Source organism: Synchiropus splendidus, chromosome 7 (genome assembly GCF_027744825.2).
Source record: "Synchiropus splendidus isolate RoL2022-P1 chromosome 7, RoL_Sspl_1.0, whole genome shotgun sequence".
Taxonomy (NCBI): domain Eukaryota; kingdom Metazoa; phylum Chordata; class Actinopteri; order Syngnathiformes; family Callionymidae; genus Synchiropus; species Synchiropus splendidus.
Window position 1 is genome coordinate 23,376,768 of NC_071340.1, and position 25,804 is coordinate 23,402,571.

Here is a 25,804-nt window from a genome sequence, read left to right on the forward strand (position 1 = left end):
ATAGCAACAATTGTGCTACCTCACATCTCCACTGGAAGCCACTGTTTACCAGTTGTTGTTTTTTTTAAAATTTAATTATATATTTATTTCGCTGTCTTGCATGTTGGGTTATTCCTATTAACGCTACAAATATGCAGTCAAAGGTTTTTGGGACAGAAGGGATTTCCATGTGTCCTTGGGGTATGTCCGAAAGACGCTGCTGCGTTTTCCATCCTTCTACATTCTCAAGCAGAGATTGCCACAGCAAGTCAGCTTCCTCTACCTGAGTCTTTCTTGCACATCCTCTGTTCCTCACGATCTCACTGACCACACACACTAAACCCATTTGCTCACTTCCTCCACGTATTTTACCTGGATGTTCCCCGTTTGGCCACCATTACTTTGTTTCCAATTTTTGGATCGAGTACTTCCCAGTGACTGAAAAGCCTATCAGTGCCTGGTGCTTTGTCCAGCATAAGGAGGACATGAGGTCCTTCAGGTTTTGTTCACAAGAGAGGGAACAATGGAGCAAGAGATTGACAGATGCAATGGGGCAGAACTGCAGCTCCTCAGTGTCCAGAGAAGACAGGCGCGGTAGCTTGGGCATCCAACTGTGAGGAGACCCCGAGACCCTGAGAGATGTTCGTAGCTCGAAAGCAGGAGAACGATAGCAAAGAAACAGAGCTGGCGTTTTACTTTATATTAACTTAAAACAACATAGGTCTAAGTTGGATAGATGGCGCCACTCAGACAACCTCCCTCAATAAACCACTCAAATAATATCATGTATTTTACGCATTTTCTATTCTGACTGATTATAATGATCACAATAAACAGAAAGACAAACAACAGGGAAAGTTGAGTGGCTCATTGATTTTACTGTGAAGCAGCTGAAGAATGACTTTGAACAACATACACATAAATTAAAATCCATCCATTTTCAGATCATGATGAAAAACAAAACAGTAAAAATCTCCAAGCTGCAAATCTTGCCAAGATTATATCTCAAATGATTGACGAAAATAGAACAGAATATACCTGGATCAAAGCCCAAATCAGCACAGCATAAACCCTGCAGTCTTAATGAGTATAAAAAAAATTAAATAATCTTTGGCGGTGATTTAAAGTTGCACACCTTGGGAAGATGCTTGTTAACTCGTGAAGGTGAAGAACAACGCGACAGCAGAGAAGATGGTGACTTATCGTCCTCTGAGTTTCTGCAGTGGCGAGAGGATCCGAGGAAATAGGACGCTACGAAGGCACTTAAGGCGGTTTTCCCTTGTCTTTATACATCAAGCTTGAACTGGAAAGAATTGGTGATCCAATCACTCGTGTCCGTGGTGACCATGGTTCGCTCAGTGAAGTTCACGTTTCCATCAGCATCGATCAGGATGACTGTATTTGTTCTGAATAGGAAAGATGAAAAAGGTGGGTGTGAAGAGCCGCTATGGTCGCAAATCACTTTCATTCAATGGATCGCTTCATTTCCTGTCAGATCAATTCTTTGCCCAGTAAAACAGACCTCTTAAGAGCAAAGTCAACATACCCAAAGTAGCTCCCCTATTTGAGGAAATAGTGGTCAGATTCACTCCATTTGTAAGGAAATACCTGGGTCAGTTTTATTGTTATCATATTGACTGTAAATTTAGGAGAGAAATGAAAGGAGGGTGTGGGATGGATGACCTGTGGTGTAATGGGAAGGTCCAATCCAACCAAACACATACTTTCTGAAAACGGTTAACTATAAAAACAAAGCAAAATGACAAAAAAATATGAGATACACAATTCAAATAAGGAACACAGATTGAAATATCTACATTTCAATCTGGATTGAAAAGCTCCTGTGTGTAAAAACAATGTTAATAAAGGGAAACAAAAATCTGAAAGCAGTGTGCCGGTCAGGGCTACTACACAGGTCATCCCCAGCAGCAGAGTACAGAGCAGACAGCGGTGCAGAATCACTGACCTGGTGCCGTATGTGGGCGAGCGGACGCAAATAGCTGACAGTGCTTTGACAAAGGACGGGCTGTACCCGTCACCCTGGCTTTCCTGAACAGGGTCAGGTGTGTTTCTGGAGAACAAAGGCACATTGGATGTATTTTAAAGAGCGAGTACGTGTTAAACTGAAACATTGTGTGTTCAGACACTTTTTCATCAGGACCACAGTGACATCTTTCAGTGGATTCATCATGATTTCCCTGTTGAGCTTCTCCATTGCAAATACTATTTGCAATTCCATTTATACAAGAAATTGAAAGCTTTAAAAGAATGTTTAAAAATGCACCATAACACAGTTATGAGAGATGAAAGCTAAAATTTTATGAAATTATCATAACAAGATAATGTCATATCCCAAAATACAACCAGGAATTTCGACATCATATTCAACAAAAACTAAGAAAAATCATTATTATTTAGACGTCTCTTTACTAAAGGCATCCCATGAAAGCACTGGTTTAGCTTGTCTGCTTCCTAAATCCCGTAGAAAGCCACTCACAGCTCTTCATTGTTGAGCACAGTCAGCAGCTCTTGCACCAGTCCCTCCTTGGACAACGACTCGTTATTGACGACGCTGGTGAAGTCTCGTTTCCCACGATTCATCTTCTTCCACGGAGAGTCCAGCAGGGAGTTACTCAGACTGTAGATTCCTGCTTAGAGGATGCATGACGAAACTGTTAAGTACTACATTTGTGAGGACACAAAAATGAAAAGCAGCCTTTTGCATTTACCGAAAAATGCAGCTAAAATTGTAATTCACGCCAGTTTTTGGCACAGCAGATGTAGCATATGCGCATGACTGACCCCCACAGGCCACAAATAATAACTCGCAGTCAGACAGGCTTCCCTCCGTAAGACAGAAATATAATTGTTATTTTGTAACACTGCTATGAAAACACAAACTCAAAAGCAAGACTGCAACGTCAAGGGAAACAATGTGAAAGCAACAAACCAGGTTTCAGCTGAATAGGTTCGCTGCTGCCCCTGTTGCCATAGTAACACATGGAACCCTGTTTGGCTCTGGAAGGAAAACAGGAAAATGAGACATTAGAGAGGACCTGAGAGTGCAATTACTTATTTACACACAACTGACTGTGAAGGAAGTTTGAGTGGCAAGGATCTGAAAAAAGAGACATGAAAACAAACCAGACTGCTGGAAAAACTGAACTATAAATGAATTGAAAAGATGCTGAAATTAAAATGATTTTTTAGCAAACATCAGCGATGCATATTCTTGTTGAACAATCCTGCAGATTTATAGTCATTAACAAATTTTTGAATTTCGGACCAACACATGAAACACAAAGCGAACAAACTAACAGGCATCCAACCACCCACACGGCCGCCCACAGGCTCAACACACATGAGCACACACACAAACACAGCTCTCTCTGTCAAGTCAGAGCGCTCACAAATAACAAACAGTCAAATGAGCAAATAAATTACACATCACGTAAGACGGTGCTGCACTTGTATTCCACTTCAGTTTCAGCCTGGATACACTCTTTAGATTAGCAGCAGACATCTTGACCTTTTTGGAGAAGATTTTGTAAAAATTAGACAAAACAGAAACGCCGTCGGTCACTCATGTCGCACAGTGGTCGAAGGCCTAAATGGAGTTTTATCTCTGAGAATGATGCAACACAACCTCAACTAATCTTAGGGATTTGGATGGGCTGGATTATCTTATCAGTGACGCTGCAGGAATGGAAAGCACGTCGGACAACACCAGAGCGGGGAAACCAAATCTAGTGTGAGGGGCTACATGGTACTAGAAAGTAAAACAGCTGAGGATTAATGACATTTCACTTCAACTGAAACACAAATTGAATGACAGACCAGGGTTTCCACTACATGTAAATGAGTGTGGCTCACCACCACGAATTCAATAAGAACCGCCACACCTTCAGAAAAACGGTCTCTTTTTAAAGTTGACATCAAACGTATTTTAACCAAGTGGAAACATCGAAACTAATGGATAACACATAATGCAACGTGGTCTTGATCAAGGTGCTTTCGGGCAGGTTTTTCACAGAAAGATTCCAAAAGAAACATAATGACCGTTGTTCGTGGAAGTCAAGACGCACACTCCACCCGGACATATGAAGAGACAGATCGTGTGAGGACAGCTGCAGATTGAAGAGAGATTGACTTTATGAATAAAAACTAGTTTCGCTTGCTGATTTTTTTTCTCCCGCCACAGTTTCAAAAAAATCCAGGCAGAAGCCCTTTCAATATTGAGTGATTCTTTAGAAACTATGCTCGATTTATGATCCATTATTGTTATTGCCTGCATTTATTTACATTTTTGTTTTAAGAGTACATCTGAATACGTATATATGTAGCTATTGTGTGTTTCATATAAAATGGAATATGCAAATAAATTATACTTCATCAGTACGGAGGTTTTATTTAAGTTAATCCTGCATCCCGCATTGATCAGCATAAGGTAATCGAATATTTGACAAGCCAACACTAGTGCTTACATCAACCACATTTATTCTCAACCACGACCACTAGATGGGGTCAAAGCCAGACGCCTGACAGCTCGGCTTCATCTGCACCCGGAGAATGGACCGTTTGAGCCAGCCATCCACAATGGGGTTTATTTCCATTTACCATACATATGTATGTCTGTGGTTAATCCCAACCTCAGACTTGAATTTTGTTTTGGTGTTGCAGTGACTCTTCCTTTTAACTGATGTTGTTTTCAACTCCGTTAAGCAGATTCCATTTCACAAAAGAACAAATAAAAAAAAAATGATAATCTCATCCTGATTACTTAGCAAATGTCAGACCAGGCTACCCAAACTACATATTTTCAACAATCTCTGAAGAATAAAGCTGCCTCACTTTCAATTTCCACTTGGGATTAACCATAATCCTTGCCTGACAAAAAAACAGTCGCTGTTGTTCAAAGGCCATCTTCCTGCCACAGACATGTTTTTTATGTGATGAAGAGAGCTGCACCTCTTCATTTGACCTGAATATGGTCACACATTGTGTTGGAAAACACAAGCAGCCACGGCGGCCATGACGCAGACTTGATGCTGTGATGTGTTCACCTGCTGTGACTTTTGCTGCAGGCAAAGCGGAATTTTAAAAAACGGAAGCTCACAAGACCGAAATCTGCGTGGAACAATACGATTCTGAGGAGCGTGTGAAGTGGATGAAGAAGCACTCAGGCGACTTTCAAACAGACGATGAAGGTGATTAAGGCGAGGGCTGTATAAAAGAGGACGAGGTGTTCAAAATCCGACTCCTTGCTCCGCCGCTGATTTGAAGCCGAGATGAGGGAACAGCGGGAGTTCAGCACTTGCAGGCAGTGTGAGGTGGGATGAGTTGAAAACAAGCATTTTCAGATGTGAGCGAGATGGGTGATCAGTATGCCAGCTGAGAGAGGAGCTAATGGAGAGTTGGGTATGCTGCAGCGGCAGATCCGACTCACTCGGGCCGGCTGTGGGGCTGCCTGGAGAAGGTTGTGGGCTTTGTGGGAGGGCGGGATCACAACATGTTTTTGCAAATGCACATATAAAACTGACTTTCCCTCTTCGACGGGGAGCTGTGATCTGGAATACAAAATGAGTGATGAGTATTAAAGGGTGATACCAGACTACAGAAGCAAATGATGCCTTCAAGTACACGGAGGAAAAACTGTGTACAACTATATCGGCATAATAAGACTCCCTCCAGCTCTGAGTAAAACAAGTCAAGTCTTTCAAATGATTTATGGATCGGGATGGCAATTTGTCAAAACCACCCAGGGTCTCCCACAGAAATATGGGTGCCGCGTTTGTTGGCAGTTACATAGACTTTGCTGTTTCATTTTGGGGTTAAAATGTGGATGTGTGAGACGGCGAGTCAGAATGTGATGTTAGAAGTTTTGTGTGAGCTAACAGAAGAGGTGTTGAACATGAACACCTGTTGCTGTTGTTGTGAAGCAAACACATGCTCACAGGTGCTCAAGCCAGATAAAAAAAGGAACCAGTTGCAAATGCTATTCATAAAAATCTGAAGTATCGTGAAACAGAATTGCAGGGGCGATGAATCAGTGCCTCAATTTTCAGAGGCCACTAGATGGCGGCGCTCTTGGTTTAGAAATGACGTGAGGATTCACTGAATTCGTTGCTCAGGTCCAAACATTTTACAGCAGACAGTGCCACCTGGGGGCCTCTGAAAATCAGGACACCGTTTCATGAAACCTCATCAACCCTGCATCACTGATATAGACAATTAATATTTCACTATTGTTGTTGTTAGATCAGTTTGCAATATTTCGTTGCAAAGTAGCAAGGTAGCAGGTTTGCATCCAGCGCATGCTTTTTAAATTCAACACATTTTTCCCTGAGCTTGTGGGCCGAGTAATAACCATATAATGTATAGGACAAAACATAACCTAATAAAACTATTGTTGTAGTAACCCGTCTAATGCAGAGGAGCCGTCTAAGCGCCGCTCTGTGCGGCATGAGCAGGAGTAGGAGGGGCCACAGCGGAGGTCAGGGAGCTATTCTCACAAGAAGTCCAATAAATGCCAGCTACTAAACAATATCCATATCCATATCCAATATCCAGTCCATGAGAGAGCAACTTTTTTTCCTTAAAAAACAAAGAATAAAGAAAAAAAAAAACTTTACTCATGCAGGGAAAAGGGCTTGAGCCTCAACACCACTTGAGTGTGGCATCTCTTCTCAGTGCCACTCTCAAAATCTCCCAAAATTCACACTGAAATCTGTTTCTGAGCAACTCATTCTCACTCCTAATGTGTCACATATCGACGGTGTTGACATGGACCTTCCAGCCAGGAAATGGCATGAGGCGGGAAGCATACGACTGACAGCCTCATGGGTCAACATACAACGTGAAACGCGTATAACTATCATCTAGGATGCAAAAGTCCAATTGATCATGAGTATGTCGCCATAGTGGCGACAGGCTGGTATTTCAGTTACTTTTCTTAGAGTTGTGTATAATATACGTGGTTCGACAGAAAAGTCAGTGTCCTCTGAGGTTTTAAGGGAATATCTGGGGCTCTGATCGAAAGCTAGCCGTGCCTACTCCTGGAAAGAAACTATTTATTGCTGCTCATCTTCAACTTCATCCGCCTCTGCTTCCTGGAAATGTGTGTATCTGCTCAATTGCTTTTTACCAGCAATTTCTACCAAGAGGTTCAACTTTCACTTCGAAGCTGAAGAGAGTTATTTTATAAAACAGACACTCGACTTGTGTTACGTCGGCAGAATAGTCATTTCAAGTGAGTCTTGCGTTGGGAAGAGGCAGAAGAGAGATCCGAAATAGAAACGTCACATGGCGTGTTGGTCCTGAAGCCACGAGAGAGTGTTTGGGTGATGAAGTACATGCTGTCTGGGTCAGCTCAATATACTTAATAAATGCATGCACTACTCATCTCAGCGAGGAGTGCAGATTATTCAGCCAGCTTGTTTCATATTAAGGAGCAACTAGAAATGTGAGAGTCATGAATCACTGCCGTTCTCTTCTCTGAATTCCACTTGAGTAAAGTGCACGCGCTCCTGCATCTCAATAAGCTTGATCACACTCTTGTGGAGCAGAGGAATACTGAGAGGCTGGAGGCTTGAAATTGCTTGACACGTTACAAATTGCGCTTGTGGTTACCGATGAACCAGGAATAGCAGAATAATCTCTGATGTAAATATTGATTCTGGAGGAGGAAAGACGGCTTATTTTGTTTGACCTGCAGGCGTGCAGAACATAAGCCGGTTGATGATAACTGAGTAGAGTGTGTGTAGGACAGTGGTCTGTCAGACGAGATGAAGCTCACGCTGGTTCTTTAGACGGCAGAGAGAGTGGACAGGTCATGGGGTGACACTTGCTATCTCATTAAAGACCAGCACTGCTCTACAGACACATCCTTTCCACGTAGTCGTGTCACCGTCCTGATGCTGAAAGCTTGTCATGTTCAACACAGCACCAAGAGAAAAACATCCGCAAGCCAAAAGTGTAGCACCTTGGTTTGAATGAGCTTCTCCCTGTCTGAGGCCAAGGTTCCCAGTAGCAAAAAGAGCAGAAGCACCTTCCTCCTCCGGAGGAGGGGGGTTCAAGCACTGGACGTTGGGAGCTTGCTCACAAATGAGGGAAAGATGGGGCGGTAGGGAAGAAAGAGCTGAGCCAAAAGACCAACTCTGGACTTACTGGATGACCACAACCTTTAGTGACTGACTGGTGTGAGATTGTAGATACAAGTTGAGATGCTGGGTTTTCTCATTCGAAGAGTCTGGACTCTCCCTCATTGTTCCTTCATGATATATGCGACAAAAGCAACTGAATGACCTGTTAAGTCATTGTAAAGCCGCGATTCCATTCATTCACTGTTACATTACCATGCAGGACTAGGAGATGCGACACAGTTAGGGTGACAGGGGCAACAAGGTAGAAGTTTCAGGGACTTTAACCACGTCAATCACTCAAGTCGAACAATTTGAACTGAAGTTGCTGCGCCCTGAATTTTATATATGTAGCGTAGGGAAAGTCATCAACAAGACACAGAAGTGAAATGGAAGAGAAGCAGTAGCTAGAATTGACGACTCACCGAGCAGATAGCGCCACAAAAGAACGCAAGGGACCTTGCGGTGTCCAAATATATATTTTTTGCCTTTATTATGCTTCCGCAGTAGACAAAGGCCTGCAATTCCGCACCAATCACGTTGATGTTCCACTGACTTTAGACTTGCACTGAGCAGATTGACCCATCTTTTTAACGCAATTTCAGAGGTGGGGGACGTGAATTTGGTGGAAACCATTGACTACTCGAATGGGAGTCATACAGCGAGTGTCACCAAGTCGCTTAAGGTGTGAAGACAGCATCACAGATAAGGTGAAAAGCTCAGGAGACCTCGCGGTGGAGCCAGGACATGCTGCCGTGATTGGATCATTTAAGTTGACCTGAGAATTCCAGGAAGCATGGGACTCTGGACTGGAGCTGAGCACAAGAAAATGGGAGGTAAAACCACTGAACAAGTTCCATTCTGGTCCAGCTGTAGGAGGCTGGTTCGGTCTGCCCAAACTAATCGTGGTCCAGAATCCCCTCTATGAGAGGAGGTGGTTGATCAGACCAAAGAACCTTCCTCCAATGAGCTGTAGCTATTGTTGGACAGCGATAGAAGCATCACATACACGGTCTATAAACTACTGAAGGTCTGAACTTTTAACTGTAGTCACTGTTGTTTTAAAGAAATAAAACATGTATTTGTCTCATCCAGAAAAAAAACCCATGAGATATTATTATTATAGACATATGCTGATACATTCAGGCAATAACTTAAGCGTCATCAGTCTGATTTACTCACTTGAACTCTGCAGTGATGAGGTTAAAGCCGTTATACATGTGGGCCTCTGAAGAAACTTTCTTCAGGTAGGAGAAGCTGTCCAGATCCTTGTCCACCAGGTAGTTGGTCACCAGGAAACCTGCAGGTTGGCAATATAAAGAGGGACAATTGGAATTCAATCAAAAATGCCTGGGCAGATTGAACTCTGGGTCATGTTTTGACATGACTCCGGGCGGATGAAAAGCATCAACATTGGACTCAAAACAAACCTCTTCCGTGTGCATCTGGGTTGTTGACACTTTCCATGTAGTTTGTAATGGCTGCCAGCTTCCCCTTCTTGCTGATGCCCAGCCATGACCCTCCTTCCTTCCCACACTCCAAGTCCAGACCTGATTCGTGGTATAGTGTCGCAAACATGGAGAAAAAAATGTTGTGAAAGTGTTCAAGCCCTACTTCACTTTAGACAATGAACTTCCAGGTAATGAAAATACTCACACACAACACAACAACGCCTTTTTACTAATTCATGTGACCATAAATGAGCTAAGCTAGAAGATCAAGTGTCACAGAAGAACCTATAGGTCTCACACAAAAGCAGCTCGAAAGGAAAAGAAATTCAGGTAGAGATTTCATCCTCCATATTATCTCTCATTATTTAAAATGAAGGGAGTTCCCTGGGAACCCAGGAGCAAATAATAGCATGGTATATTGTATTTCATGAATTTAACATGAGCCTCATAGTTCAAACAAGGTAAAGCGCTTCGAAAATTAGACAGTATTTTGGTCAAAAACCATACGCAATGTACACAAAACCTTTTTTGTCCATATCAGGAGTGCTTAGAAATGAGTGGGCAAAAAAAGGGAAAATCACAAATATAAATTGAAGCTTTGTGAATTACATAATACATGTTTCAATGTCACTGTAAATATAAAGTAGAAGACGTGACTGGTGTCTATTTTTAAATACAATTGAATTGAAACTACAGCATATGTTTTAAAAAAACAACAACACATTTTTGTAAAACGCTGTCTCTTTAAGTGACATCACATATGGCATTCTTTTTTTCTCCCACAGTAACAAAACGGGAAGAAAACTTTTAAATGAATGGTTTTCTGTCTCGCGTAGCTAGTTGATAACAACACCAGCTACAATCATTAAATGGGGAAATTTACCACCTCACCTATGTATATTTTGAAGATTACAATTTCAATTCTATAAATCCCGAAGTGAAAACAAAACCTGTAATTTCTGATATCAAATTGAGGACATTTTATGAACAGGAAAACATGAATAAAAGCAAGTATAATGTCTTAAATGTAGTGCATACTCTCTATTAGGGGGTGATAAAAAAAGAGCATTGTTCACTATAAAAAGACTTAAAGTGGGAAAATAGTTTGAAAATTTGTCTTGTCCTTGAAGATTTATTTATCAATAGGTTTCTTTTTAAATAGAGCCACTGTTTGCTCAAAAGTCATGACTGTTTTTTGAAAAATATATCTCACATTTTTACCCCGCCTTTAACAGAATTCCATCTGCTTCAGCTAATAACACAATAATAACCCGGGGGGCTGCTGGGCTGCTCGACTTCCTGGTGGTCAATACAGACCACTTACACTGACAGTGACCTGCGGAGGCAAATGATTTCATTCCCTCTGGAGGTCTGGGATGGAGAGCCTGAGTAATCCCAGTGGGAGATATAGTTTACTTCCACTCCGGCCCCTGCACGCCCCCACTCCCACAGATAAGGCTGGGCCATTTATTACTGTCCCGCCGCATGAAAGCAGACATCAATTAAAGTCCCACAAGTGGAGTCCTGACCCCTCGATCACAGAGGGGAGCGGGACACGGACCAGCAGCGAGGCCATCTCCGTGTGCCACAAAACATGGGATGATTGATCTGGCCTGTCGAGCTTTAATGCGTCCGGGACATTAGTCAATTAAATATAGTTTACTGGGGGTGGGTGATATGGAGGAGGGGGCGACATCGGGAACTGATACCGTTCAGTGCAGTCAGCTACTACTCACAAAGTCCTTTCATTTTAGACTAAAACGTCCACAGCAGATCAGGTTTAAGTTCCGTTATACATTTTTTTGCGTGACAAAATTTCCATAATGAATAGGAAGGTGTCACAAACAGTTTTCTGAAGCACAAGCTGGGAAGGAGGACGTTCCACTCACCACTGAGGATGTCAGTGTTGGAGGCCCAGAAGTCAGCAGCCTTGGCCGGTCTGGTGTAGAGCTCATCCCGGTTGGCCGCCAAGATTAACCTGAGGAGAAGATGAGCAAAGGGGAGACGGCGTGACACGCTGCGATGCTATCAAGCTAATCTAGTCCAAATCCACCATCGGCGATTCATCACCCCGGACTGACCGAACCCTCGCTCCTCTCTGAGCTGTGGCTCAGGACCAGCTCTGCTTCTAACAGTCTTTACACTGTGTAAATACACATGGGAATTAAATCCTTGCTCAAACATGCCAATGATTTAAGTCTAACTCAGGCCTGAGATGTTGAGCCTCACAGCACACTGACTCAAGTATAAAGACGCTTCCAAGCGCTGTCGGTTCAAGTGTTTAAGTCATTTTTAAAATCAAGAGAATCATTCACCATATTCTATATTTACCCTAAAATCTTGAGAAGCATGAACACAGTTATCGGGTCCATTAAAGACAGATATTCTGATGACCCATCAATGCCTTATATTCTAACATGTCTGGTCCATTTTTTCTGTGGATGAGCTTTTTATTCCAGATATTGGTGACGCATTGAACTGAAACAGCAGAGTGCAAACCTTTTTTTAACAGCTAAATCACATCATTTTAATACATCAAAATAGTCGGGAATCATTTTGCACACTCACTGTTGTATTTAAAGAACATATTCACAGGCATGCGTCCACCAAAAATAAATAAATATCCACATTAATGTGGGCATTTCTGAAGCAGCTATTACTGTTTATGAACTTGTGGCCAGTGTCCAAGAGGAGCGCTGAATACTTCATGTGCACAATGCAACTGAGAACGCCCTTCAATTATGCAAGCTGAGGTTCTGTTAGGTAAGTTGGAGCAGTTCTGGCTGTTCCGTCTTGTTCGGACAGCTAATGGTTGTAAAAAAATCCAGTGGCACGAGTTTCATTTCATTCTCATGAAGATACATTGGCGAAGGTGATAAAAGTGAAAGGAGATCACTTTGTGAACACAGCTCTGTATAGGAACCAGATACTTGGATTGTTTAACCGTGTGCTACGTCCTGTGAGACGTATAGGAAGCCTTGTGTATCGCGTAACTCAATGGAGATGCATTTCAAGGGAAACAATCCCATCATAATTTAATATTTCGCTCTTACACTAATTTCCCCCATCACAAAAATAAGTGAAGTAGTGACGGAACGGTCAACCTGACAGACGTAAATCACATTTCATCAGTTGGAAACATTTCTATTCAAGAAAATACCCTCCATTTGAAAAGGACCAAGCCCTTCCTTTGAAGCAGAAGTCAAAGTCAGCTTTCTCATTGAAACATGAAGACTTGGGCAGATGTCACTGTAACCTATGATGATCTGTGACTCATGAATTGATGCATCAAATTTAAACATACAGCCTGCTGGAGCCAGAAGCAACATGAGTCACTCGCCTAAAGCAGTGAGCACGCTCCCCTGCAGGCGATCCTTCAATCAGACACCGTCATTATCCATACCATTAATCTCACAAGACGCGAACGTGGATCCTGTTAAGATGAAAATGATCAACTGGTCAGACCTAATGTGGGCGACCTCTGCGTACCTGCTCCCCTGGCTCCGTCACAAAGAGAGACAAAGGGAGCCGTAATGATGCCAACACACATGACATCACATGGATCACTCACGGCGATCAAAGATGCATCCAGCTGCACGCAAGGCTTGGGAGGTCAAGAAGTGACAGGGCCGCATTTAAAATGAATATATAGAGTATGTACAGTACCATAAAAGGTTTGATTCGAGGTGTAGACCATTGAAATGTTATGGTCAGTAAGGTATCTTTGCCACCACTATTGAAGGTGTCATCAGATATTCAAGTAGCACATGTTTCCTCTTTCTTTTAGACATTTAAAACCAGCCACAAATGAAACATGTTGCATTATTTTAAAATGGTTTGTTAGTTTAAATAAAAAAAATCTAAAATAAAGATGCATCAAATTAAAAGTATGTAAGACAAAATTCAGAGATTGTATTTGATGATGACGGAATTCAGAGATTGAGTATTACATCAGTAAAATATATGATGGCTACTTCATATAAAACTGTGCGCAACAGTTTATAAACGTTCACATTGCCAGTGGAGACAGAATTATTATCTGGAATTATCCAGCATTTCTGGACGTCATCACACGACTGGTTATGATGTCTAGAAATGTTCTGGAAAATTCACTCGATGTTTTGTATTTCTCTTAAGCGCATGCCCCAAATCTGACCAGTCTGTCAGTAAAAACTCCAGGTTTTTGCACACAACTCCATGTGCAAACAAGATACACAAGAAAAATAAAGTCTTCCATCGTCTCTCAGGTGAGATCAGGACTGAAAAGAGTGGCGTGTGAGGGAGACGCAGAACAAGAACATGTTTTCAATTGTTTCAAAATAATTTTTACATACCAGGCCATATGAACAAAGCTGCATCATTTGGATCTGTGCCAATACTTCTTTTACAAGGTGTCTACACAAACACTCCCCGAAAATCAAACAGATGAAGTCCCACTTTCCCAGCTGCAGATGCAGGACTTGACCCAAGTTTCGTGCCGTCACTTAAGAAAACCTGTTTGATTATCTACCATCAAGACCATATAGAATGCAACACAAAGGTTACGTCAAAAAAAATAAATAAATCATAAATCTCAATCTCTGTTACGCTACCCAGCAGGTTGTTTGACGTCACAACTTTACCTGTAGGCATTTTTTGATGCGGGGCGGGGATCAAACTTAAAAAAAATAATGCACATGGATGAATCGGTCACTCCAAATGGGCCATTAATTCTTGATCATCGCTGAAAGAGAGAAGAAAAATTAACATTTTTTATATAGAAAGTCTGCTCATTGAATAGTTCTATAAGCTGTTAATGCATGTCAGGAAGCAAGATGTGAGAAGTTTATGAAACATGGCATAACAGTGTCCGTAGAGTCTATAATGACCAACACAAGTCATAAAACCAGTTAAAAAAACATGTGGATTAAATACAAATACCACGTTTTAGACACATCAATGAAAAAGATGGGTTTAAACAGTCGGAAAATATATAACAATGTCTAGTTTTTGGCTCTCATTTGACGACAAAATAATCAGCCAATTGTGAAACAGTCTGTTTTCAATGAAAGACGTAAAATAGATGTTTTCATCTCTGTGAGACACAAAGTGCTTTCCAAAGTTGTGAGATTCATTGCTAACGCTAGCGTCGGCAGCCGCTTATATGAATGAAAAGAGCCAGGGAATCATTCCAAAGACACCTGTGGCGCAGCTGACTTACCTGTCTGTGCTCCTCACTCAGGTATGTCGCGACGGTATTTGTGTAACCGCAGTTTAGATACAGTCGCACTAGTCTGCACCCGTTGTTGACAAGTGGAAGTTACGGTCCGCACGGCGGACGCTTGATTTGCTTATCCGTAATTGACGTGCGCTTCAATCACGCGGCCGATCGCTTATATCCGCCCAGAGGATCAACGCTGATGAAAAGAACGAGCGCTCTCCTGACAACCTCTTGGCGCTGTCTGTGATTGGTGGGTCACGGAAACCAAAAACCGGAACAACATTGGGTTTAGTATGATTTCAAAATTAAAGCACCATATATATTTGCGACACCTTCACGCGGAACACATATATTCTTTGGATTGGGTATAGTTTAAAATACTATAAAAATGATTGCTTTTGAGCGGCACTTAGATTTGATTCGAGGCAAGACGGTTCGCGCCACATTTTCATGATCAGACCTTTATATTGAAAAAATAGGGTTATATACGCCAACTTTACTATTTTTATTAGATCGATGATAACTATAAATAACATTGAGTCTAACAGGCCTGTTTATTTTTAAGTAATGATCCCGACTGAAGTCGCGGGTACCGCTGATTTGTTCCGCAGGACGACAGTTGGGGAACAAACGTAGATGAAGCGGCATCAATGAGGCTGGACGTGTGCGTGAGTGAGGAGAACAAGCAGCCAATCGCGGCGCGTGAGTAGTGGCGGGGCGGGGACTGTAGCGTGGCCAGCAGCATCAGCTCTGTTGTGGATGAGAGGGATCAAACCTGCTTCTCCTTCTCCCTCCGCGACCCGCTGCTCAGCCCCCTGACCGTCACATAACTTGGACAATTACGTTGAGTCACTGGAGTTCTGTGCGCGTGGCGATCATCTCTTGATTTCTTCACATCGGATCCCTGCAGCAGACAAGTTGCACGCAGTGAAAGCGCCATCCAGGTTGGAAGTACCGCGCCTCGGAGTCCCTGCACAGGATTTGAGGTAAAAACAGCCTTTATTGTGATGCCAGCGCGTCATGCAGCAACACGAACTAAGTGACCAGGAGGAGGGAAGTGTGTTGTGACATGGAATAAATGATGGAGATGCTCTGTCTGCGTGGAACATCCAGGATGTATATCTGTTCCTGTTCATGGAAGGCTTGAATCATGACCTGTCCACCATCTCATCCCAAGATCCTTCTCCACTTCCTTTGTACGGGTGTCAAGCGGAGTCAGTGCCTCATCTCCTTCCACTTCATTTCTCATGTCTCCAGTCATCAGCCACATGTGTAATGAAGTTCCTCGCTGTCTTGACTGGTTCACTGAGAAACAACAAACACATCCACAAGAATCATGGATTTCCACTTCTTCCCCCATCATGAGCTTGTGTGTGCCATGTGTCATGCGGTGGACTGGCTACCTTTCCAGGGTGTCCCCTGGGGTAAGCTACCAGTTGTCATCCGACTCCCCTGAAGTGCCGGGAATAAACACTGAAAGTGTCGTAGATTATATTATTTTTATGTGGCTTCAAAGCAACACAGAGGATTTTTATTTATTTATTGACAGCACTTTATTCCAAAGCACTTTCCCAGTTGGTGGGATCCCCACTGACCATGGCAATAAATTTGATTCTGATTCTGATTGTGAGGAAATATGTGGAAAGAGCTATCAGAGAGCAGATCTCCGCCATGTTTTTACCCAACATGACTGTCTCATGTTTAGCTCATCGACATCATTTTTCACATTTGAAATATCATTGATATTATTGTGTGAAATGCAAGATACAACGCGTTTTAATACAAGTGTGTATCGAGCGATGTGCTCGCTTTATACACATGATTTTTCTTGGTACTCTGCTGTTGCCGTAATCCTTTGGTCGAATCTTAACATCTGATAGCTGTGACACTGTGATGGGTTTTCTGATTTTTTTTTTTTTTTCAAGTGATGAGCGGACATGTGCACGGATGCCTTGCACTATGATGAGGAAGATGTCTTGAGTGGATTGTGGTGAGCACTTAAGGCACAGTAGAATATGAGGTGCAAAAGAAAGAAAGAAAGTAATGGAACAATGCAGTATGATAAATCGAGATGCTAGTTACCAGGCAGCAGAGAAACTAGTGAATCAATGAAGATGCCACAGGATACAGAACAGGATCCCGATCTTAGTTCCCTATAGGGTTGTCACAATACCAGCATTGCAATCTCAATATCAATACCAGGAAGATACTTGATACTCTATCGTATTTATTTAGATTATATATATATATATATATATATATATATATATATATATATATATATATATATATATATATATATATATATATATATATATATATATATATATACACACACACAGATCAGGTATCTGTGATGTACTTGATCCTCACAGTTATTTCAAAGCTTCAGAAGACTGTTTTCATTGTAGTAAATCACACTGGCAGAGTTGGCTGTAACTTCTAAATGCAGATTTTGATGAAGGACAACTCTCATCTCCATCCAATAGAAGGAAATGTGTTTGAATCATGTTAGTGTGCTGCAGGCCGTGGCCAGAGGCCGCGCTCCAACTTGCCACCCAGCAAGACAAAGGGCTATTTGTGACCTTTTGTGTTCATATACAGTTGTCATCATTTCACCACAAGGTGAGGTGAAAGGCTCACTAAGGCTGCGCTACATCTCCACTTCTGTTTACGGAAGTTGTGGAGACAGTATTTATTTGAATAAACTGTGATCCACAGAGGGATTGTACAATTGTCAGAGTTGAACCTTCAACACAAGGATACTTTAGACGCTCACATTTAAACTGCATTCTGTAGTACTCATCTGTGGAGAAGCAATAAAGTATTTACCATATATTTACAACTTAACAAAAAAAAATCTTCAAAAGTGTTGAGTAAACTAGGTTGGATGCAGGGGGATAATGATGTCTCACACATCTTGAGCATCTTTGTTGCCATGGATACAGCAGCATGGCCTTCATCAGCGGCTCCTTTCAGAATGTTTCCTGATAATATTTCCAACAGCCGCCAGAGGGCTTCGTCCTCTAAATGTTTTTCAGCATTTTTTTTTGTTTTTGTTTTGCTGAAACCACAAACGCTGCTGTTTTTTGGAAACACAATGTCATTGAGGGGCTGTTTGTGTTTCAAATGCGGCTGAACAAAAAGGTTGCAGGGGCAAGAGTTGGCTCACAGCCAGGAGCTAATTTATGTATGTTGGATATTATATTGCGACATGGTCGTTCAAGTTACAACAAGGCCTCGTGCATGGTTTTACATATCTATAGAACAATGGCAGCGCCTGCTACTTCAAGGAACAGTGTGTCTCGCCTGTCAGGCGCAGCTTCTGCTCCATCCGCTATCGACAATCTGAAGGTTGCTGTATTTTCTGAATGAGCTTGTTTTGCATTCATATTTAAATGCGTGCACTTTATGCTTCAATGGGCTAATTAATTTTGAAATGCAGTGTTTGCAAGCGGCAGCCCTGCGGCTTTTCGATGTGAAGCGAACTACAGTCAAAATGTGGAATAACAAGTTGTGCCGTCGCCGCATTTCCACATCACAGATCTGGGAACTGTATTGTAGTTGCTATGTGTCTTATAGATTGTTAAGGACAAAGTCATAGGACCTCAGATGGTCTGGGTTATGTTTGGTCCTTTACTGAAATCTTCAAGCTTTTGTTTGGAAATGATCGAAATTGCCAAGATATGAGGAGGTTCATCGCTCGTTCTGATAAAAAATGATGTACTTTCAGTAAATCTATTGGTAAAAGAATTAACATATTGTGTGGTTATGGAAAAGGAGTGCTGGAAGAATTTGAGGAAAGTCAATATTGTTTTGCCAAATATCAAAATTCTATCAAAATACTAGTCAAAAATCCAATATGAGACCTTATTGGATTCAAAGGGCGTCGCCTTTAGTGTGATGTATCCTGGACGACTGGGTTGGAAAAAGAAAAGCTCATCTGATCACACACATTCACGTCATGCTAGCTTGTCTCATGGCCACCGAAGTACCCTTAAAGTCTCACCAACAGCAACTATACTAAATACTGGGTTTCATTCCGCGTATATATAAAAACAATAAATAGAATTTCATATATGACCATAAAATACATTGTGATTCTGACAAGGTTATCATCAGACGCAGCTGCCATCTTGTTACATCACTGGAGATGCTAGATAGCGGTGCTCTATGACAGTGAATATTGAGGGGTTTGTCAACCGTTTTTAAGGTAGAAGAGCAGGTTCATGTTAACAAAGGAGCATTTTACATGCTAACCACGTTTATGTGGTAAGCAACGACTCGGGCCGTGAGAGAATGAAGTGTCTGTACGTGTTGCATCAGAGATGGAGGGACGACAACAGCTCACTGAATGGTAATGTGAATGTCAATGTACAGTATGTACTTGGGTAAACAGTGCGACCTACTCTTTCTTCTACTGCAGAGTATTGATGCCTCCTAAGCACTGTTTTCGAGAGCTTCTTTCTGCTGATTTGATAGCTTTTCTGTGCTGTTTTGATGGGTTGGTATCATGTTCTGCCGTTTGTTTACGGTGGAAAACTGTGAGCATTTGCAGTCGGTTTCAAAACACGCTTGAGGGAAACTTTCTGGGTGAAACAATAATGGAAAGCAGCGAAACTCTGATGTTCTCATTCTTTAAACTTGAAGAATTTGATTCACTTAGAACTAGATTTACATTTATTTAGCCTTGTAATTCAACTGAACCAACTTTGCAGACAATATACCATCATTTCATACTTCATATTTATGCAGCGTTCCAGAGGCATGTCAGTGAAGAAGTTCTTCTTACTGCTGCTGCCTTGTTTCTCTGAACTTAACTGAGGATTTTGCGACTCCAGGTGTCATGTAATATGTGGAATTTAAGCATATCAATACCCCTATGTGTTTCACTGCACATGAAAACCACAAACCAAATGAACACATAAAGCTTAAGCTTTAAAAGCTACGGTCACCAGGAAGTTGTCCATAAGAAGCATCCATCTCCCAGAGGCAAACAACTGACCCTACCCAGAAGTACTGGCTTCACCGATTTGAACCGTCTCCGGAAACATAACTGATGCCGCGCTTGCTCCATAAATCCAACCAAATGCCGCCCTGTTTAAAGAAAAGCTGATGAAAATGTGTGAGCGGTGAGTGTGGAAATTGATTTTTAAAAAATCTTTCAATCTTTCTGAGCTGCAGCGTCCATACACTTAGTCATTATAATTCATCTCCTCACCTTCACAACAGTTGCTTTCGCTGTCAACAGCGAAATAGATTTCTCGTTGGTATTCGCACTTGCAACATTTTGCAATAGGAAATGCAATGTTCTGCAAGGGATCAAAAGTATTCCAGTGCGGAGAGTCTCAGAGATGCAGGCAGTGTCGGGGCCCAAACAAAGTATGCAATGATATTGATGCTAAAATCTGTTTGTAGAACATGCTCGTGCTCCAAACTGGCATGAACTCACATCTGTACATCTGTAGGAGATACAACTGGGGCCTCATCTCTTTCCTGAGTGCGGAAAGGAGTTTCATCATTGCAGGAGGAAGCTACACAGAAGCAGAGAGATCATCCACTCGTGCTGGAAAAATGAACTGGTTTGACTTAACCATATCATGATATGCTGGGAAAGCTGGAAAAGTGGCGGAAGATTCTGGAATTATGAAAAATAGTTTGAAAAAAGTACATTTTCTTCACCACTTGAGACGCAGAGTCAGTTTTACAGGTGAAGCAGACTAGAGTTTCATGCTCGTCCAGTGCCTGGGATTAGATGTTGGGTTGTAAACGTCGATGTGGGTGGGGAAAGCTTGGTTACAAGCTGCCCGCTGATGTTATTCGTACCCTGTCAACAGATCAATGATTAACCTTAACTACGTCCAATGGTCATTTGACATAATAGTGGTGCTGTAACTTTCCTCTACTTTATCAGATGGATTGTCTGTTCTGAAGAATAGAACTTGTTTCTTAAAGCTTATATACATGGCATTGACTCTGGCTGAAATACTTCTTTTCTTGGCATTTCCCATCAGGGTCGCCTCAGCGAGTCCGTCTCTTCACCTCAGCTGATCTAGTGCAGGATTTTTGGAAACTGTGGCAGAGGGAAATGTTTTAACATTTCCGGAATTGGACGTGATAAAAGTTTTTAATCATGAGACTAAGTCTCTCTGCAATCCGCAGCCATCCTCAGGCGGTCCGTCTCTTCATATGTTCGGACGGAATGTGTGACTTGGAACAACAGACTTCACATTATAATGGTTCTTTCGGGAATTTTCCATTAAAAAGATGTTGAAAACTAGCATGTTCATATCCACCTCCATGATGTGTTTCCCGCTTGTTTCAATGTTTCATTTTAATACATTCCATTGCATGAACTTTCATCTTTAAAGAGACATTTTCTGAATATGTGACGTCTCTTATTTAAACCGAGGTGGTCCGCCACGTCCCTTCACATGCAAGAGAAGACTCTGTAGTGCGTCCGCCCCAGTCATGCCCTCCATATCATCATGCCATTTATCACATCCATGAACCTCAATAGCTGTAGCGTGGTCAGCCTGTGCCTCAGAGGTTGCCGCTCCGATCCTAGCTCCTGGTGTGTTTGTGTCCTTGTGTCCCTAAGCCAGACACTTTGCTCCTTTGGTGAACATACGGACAGATGACATCATAACCTCCTTCGCTAGTCGTGAAAACAACGTTCTGCTGTCATATCCTGCGCTTGTGACCGTTTCTTTCATGCGTTGTACCAAGCTAACAAACACGAAATTGGCCAGGCTTTTTGACCTTGTCCCACATTCTCCTCGTGTAGCAATAAATAAGTCAATAGGCTGTTAAAAAGAAACGCCTTGCTGAAGATAGGATGTGCTTCGTCGCTGTGTTAATTCTATTAGGCCTGCACTTGTCTCACTCTAGTTTCATGGCCAGCACCGAGTGTTTTCACTGAGGCTGTTTGCCAACGCAGTTGTATTATCATAAAGAATGTGATTGTGTGTTCCATTAAGACATAATTGATTCTGCTTGCAACCTTGCTCCTGGTGAATAGGCCGCTGGTCCTCAGCTGGTCGAGCAGCGCCCCGTTCGGGCGTGAGGATTTTGAATGCGCATGTTTGATCATATTATTGAAGATGAAAGGGAAGTGGTGTGCGACAGCGAGCAGTCAAGGAGAGCCAGTTTAGCGGTGAATGCTCCTTTTGTGACTGCAGGCACCTGCGGAGTTTGGCTTCCTGCTCCTGAAGTCATTTGCATTCATGGACTAACTCTCAGCTCATTCTGCCGGCCGAGCTGTGAGGTCCTGGCACCTGGTTCACATGGTCCGTCCTGCAGAGGCGAAGCCTCTTTATCTGGACAGAGACGGCACAGCGCGACCGGAGTTCTTTCGCCTCGGCCTCTCTCTATCTCGAGGCTTTGGGAGTGAGCTTCACAATGGTGAAGCTTGAAAATCCATTGTTTCTTTTGGCATACTTGTTGCTCCTCCAGTTCTCCTGAGATGCTCCCAGTTTCTGCATTCAGCTGCCGTGCGTATCAGGGATGAGCATCTTTCCGTGGCAGCTACCTCCCCCTCTTACTACCTTTACTATGAGAAACGATCCAAGCTGAAGAAATTATTTTTCTCCTTGGTGTGTCTGTACACTCTGATCAGCGGCTCTGTCAATGTCCCTGTGTGGTCCTGAATCCGCTCAGTATTCCCGCTGAAGAGCTGGAGGCGCTTTCTGAGAGACGGAGGGATCCTTCCTCTGCGACTGGATCTCAGATCCACCTGCTGTGAAGAGTGAGTCAGACTGAAGATCAAGCAGCCAAGGCTGGGACTCAAACCGTCATTCCACATGTTAATATCAGCTTGAAATGTTTCACTCAAAACATTACTGGATGTGACCTTATCTGAGTCGAGAATTTAAAACCGCCGTTCATTCAGCTTATAACTGAAGCACCAGTTTCACCAGTTCCCTGCTTTGATGTTGGCTGTGCCCCAATTCAGACACATCTTTGCAATTGCGAACCCAATGCGACAAGGATGTCCTATTTTGAAGGCTCCTTCAGATGCAAACGACAAATGTGGAGTAGGAGATAGCAATGTGGAGCAGCCTGGGGGGATTGAAGACGATGGCAGTGGATGTTTCGTTTGAACGGAATCCTAAGGGGGAGTCGCTTTTCTCTTATATGGAGACAAAATGGATGGTTTCATCATCATTGGATGGTGCTGTTGAAGCGCACATATAAACACGAGCAAAGATCTGAAGAGCACTTTGATTTTGCTTCCTTTTCTTCTTCACAGAAGTGTTTCTGACATAGGCAAATATGAAGAAATAATTTCAATAGAAAGAGATTTTTTTTTAAAAGCAAGCATTTTGTTGAGCAATGGTAGGTGAACCCGTTTCCTGGCGAATACACAGAGAAAGGTAGCCAAATATTAACTCACACTAATGTCTTCTCTCCTCTATGTTCAATATCCTGTGGCAGAAAAAAACGTCTCGAGAACTTTCTCTTTTGAGGACACCATCCACCTGTAGAGGGGGTTGTTGCTTTGTGTTCATTTCGCCCTGAATGCTACTGAAACGTGTGGCGACGTTAACAGGGGAGGAATCAAGAAGCAGATGAGGGCTAATAAAAATGTTTCCAAAATCCATTAAATGAGTCTGAAACTCAGAAATAGCTTCCAAAACACATTATGGCGGCACTTAAAATGATGAGGAAAACATCTGGTTATCACGACGAACACGTTCATGGAACAAGTGAGAGGGTCTGCCAAGCCTTCTCTCACAAATCACAAAATGTAACGGAGGGAGGAGGACGGGGCGAGAAGAAAACTGTTACCGTAGCTTGTAGAAGGTGTCGTTCTGCTGCTGAATCTGGGACTCGCTGCTCCTGGAGAGCAGAACACCGGTGATGAGAAGATTGTGGCAGCAGTCTGTCACTCATCGGGAACCAGGAGACAAACAGGAAATAGCCAACGAAGGAGACGGAAAGGAAACAGAGCCTGACAGTGATGTCCCAAAAATACTGTCTTTTGTGCTATTAGAAATGTGGCAAAGAAGAGAAGTGTGTGTTTCTGTTTTGTAATGCACTGATATTTATCAAATGTTTAAATTGAACTACAAGCAAGCACCGGATGAGGGCAAGTTATGGCCTGTGTATGGCCCCGAATAGCATGCTGTCTACGTCGAAATTAAAATAAAGCCTTTAATTGTGCCCTTATTTCTTAGATGAACACTGACCATGGGTCATTTTCACACACGTTCAAGGTGACTCCCACTGTCTATGTTGCTTGAGACCTGACGGTTTTTCCCTGCTCCCGTCCCTGACTGGTCCAACAGGCTCATGTTCTGGCAGGCTTTGACCTAGGATTTTGAAACAGGACGTCCAAAACCCATAACCCCGCCCCTAACCCCACCCCCTCCTGACGCACCATGTCAACTTGCTTGGTAAAAAGCAAAGCTGTAAACATCTCTTTGTACCACAGTAACTTGATAAACAACAAATAAACAGGCATCTGAGTCAAAAATAAAATGTAAACAGACATGAACTCAGTAACTCTTGCCACAGTGACACTTTGAGATGCAGTGGCAGTTGTTTTACTTAGATGACCCTGATTAATAAAAAAATATAGATAACAATAATAAGAAGAAGAACATTTTTATAATGATTCTTTCCTTTACAACAAGCCATCGTGTGTACAGCCTTTTGTCTCCATCTTTTGTCATATATTGATGCAAGATAAGCCTGCAGTTGTGTCAGCTGTGATGGTTTTCTGAAGTTTCACATTTATTCATTCAAACAATACATATATAAAGGCTTGTCGCTTGATTCAGTCAATAGAACTACTCGAATTTTGATCCCTGTTAAGCTATTTTGCTCTTATTCTGAAAGGGCTGTGTGTCCGTCTGCTTGCCGCTGGGATGTAAGTGGAGCAGCAAATATTCCTCCCGTCAGAAAGCAATGAGTTTTGTCAACGATTGTTGAAAGTTAGGAACTCTCCTGTCATCAGCGTCAGACATCCGACATCAATAGCGGCGTGCTTCCATGCATGATGTCGATTTCCACAAGATTGGCGACTGCGATGGCCAAAATACGGTTGCGAAAGGTTCGAGAATCTGCGAATTTGAATCACATCCGGCGAAATTACTGGACGGAAACACAATTTAATGTAAACCAGTGAGATGACAGTAGGAGTTGGACATTATACTTTATATATACTCTACTATATATATATATATATATATATATATATATATATATATATATATATATATATATATATATATATATATATATATATATATATATATAATCTTATTAATATTTATTTTTTTTAACTTTATTTTATTTTATTTTATTATTTATTTACTTTTTGACTGCACTTTATTCCAAAACACTTTCCTAGTTAGTGGGCTCCCCACTGACCATGGCAATAAATTTGATTCTGATTCTGATTCTGATTCTGATTATACAGGCACTAACAATACATTCAGGGCGTCCTGCTCAGGAAACAGGGCGTCCGGTTTTGAGTGCTGGAGGGGGTCCATTGTTTCGTGTTTTGCAGTTTAAGGCATCAGCGCCCTCTAGGTAAAAGCCTGTGTTCTGGTGATTTTCATGCCTGTGTTTATATGCCAAATGAGTCAATGTTATCACTTTACAAGGACAACAGCATTCAGCTCGCCATATTTATTGCCCCACTTCACCCACAGCTGTCGTCCAGCTACAGGTTCAGTGACTGTACCATGACAACAAGTCAATAAAACTATAAAAATAATAAATACTAAAAAAATAACATCAATTTTGTTGAAAACTTAAAGGGAGTCTTGTCACAATGATGCCTGTTTAGCTTTTAAATCATTAGACTTGAACGTGGCATTTCTGAATCTAGACGTACCATCCTACTTTCTCAATACGTGGTTTAGAGAGGTGCATGGGAGCCTTTACTTTTCAGTTTGACGACGACCAGAATGTCATCTGACTTGACATAGCAACTCTCTCTCTCTTAAATAATGCAGTTTGTGCGCTGTGGATTAAAATAACGGTATTCTCATTTGTAGTTTTCCGTCCTTGAATGCCTCTGCCAG

At 42.1% G+C, this 25,804-nt stretch overlaps 2 protein-coding genes across 9 annotated transcripts in view; one reads left to right on the forward strand and one right to left on the reverse strand.

Annotated features, from left to right (window-relative positions):
• Window positions 1-837: 837 nt before the first annotated feature.
• Window positions 838-14,873, reverse strand: tango2 (transport and golgi organization 2 homolog (Drosophila)). 2 transcript variants are annotated; one of them, XM_053869597.1, is made up of 9 exons: window positions 14,769-14,873; window positions 14,191-14,291; window positions 11,458-11,546; window positions 9,548-9,667; window positions 9,300-9,417; window positions 2,930-2,997; window positions 2,477-2,627; window positions 1,946-2,050; window positions 838-1,385 (listed from the first exon to the last, which is right to left on the reverse strand). In XM_053869597.1, exons 2-9 carry the CDS (start codon window positions 14,244-14,246, stop codon window positions 1,265-1,267), a joined length of 828 nt encoding a protein of 275 aa, XP_053725572.1. In that variant the 5' UTR covers window positions 14,247-14,291; window positions 14,769-14,873; the 3' UTR covers window positions 838-1,264. The 2 variants fall into 2 exon arrangements, with proteins under 2 accessions (XP_053725572.1, XP_053725571.1); XM_053869596.1 differs by having other exon boundaries at window positions 2,477-2,630.
• Window positions 14,874-15,499: 626 nt separating this feature from the next.
• arvcfb (ARVCF delta catenin family member b) overlaps window positions 15,500-25,804 on the forward strand; it is a 225,300-nt gene continuing 214,995 nt past the window's right edge. For 3 of the 7 annotated variants that reach the window (XM_053869580.1, XM_053869584.1, XM_053869583.1), the window contains exon 1: window positions 15,502-15,754. The gene's annotated coding sequence lies outside the window, so the exon portion shown is untranslated. Of the gene's footprint in view, window positions 15,755-25,804 lie in introns of all 7 variants that reach the window. The other 4 variants (XM_053869579.1, XM_053869581.1, XM_053869585.1 and 1 more) reach the window with 3 other exon arrangements.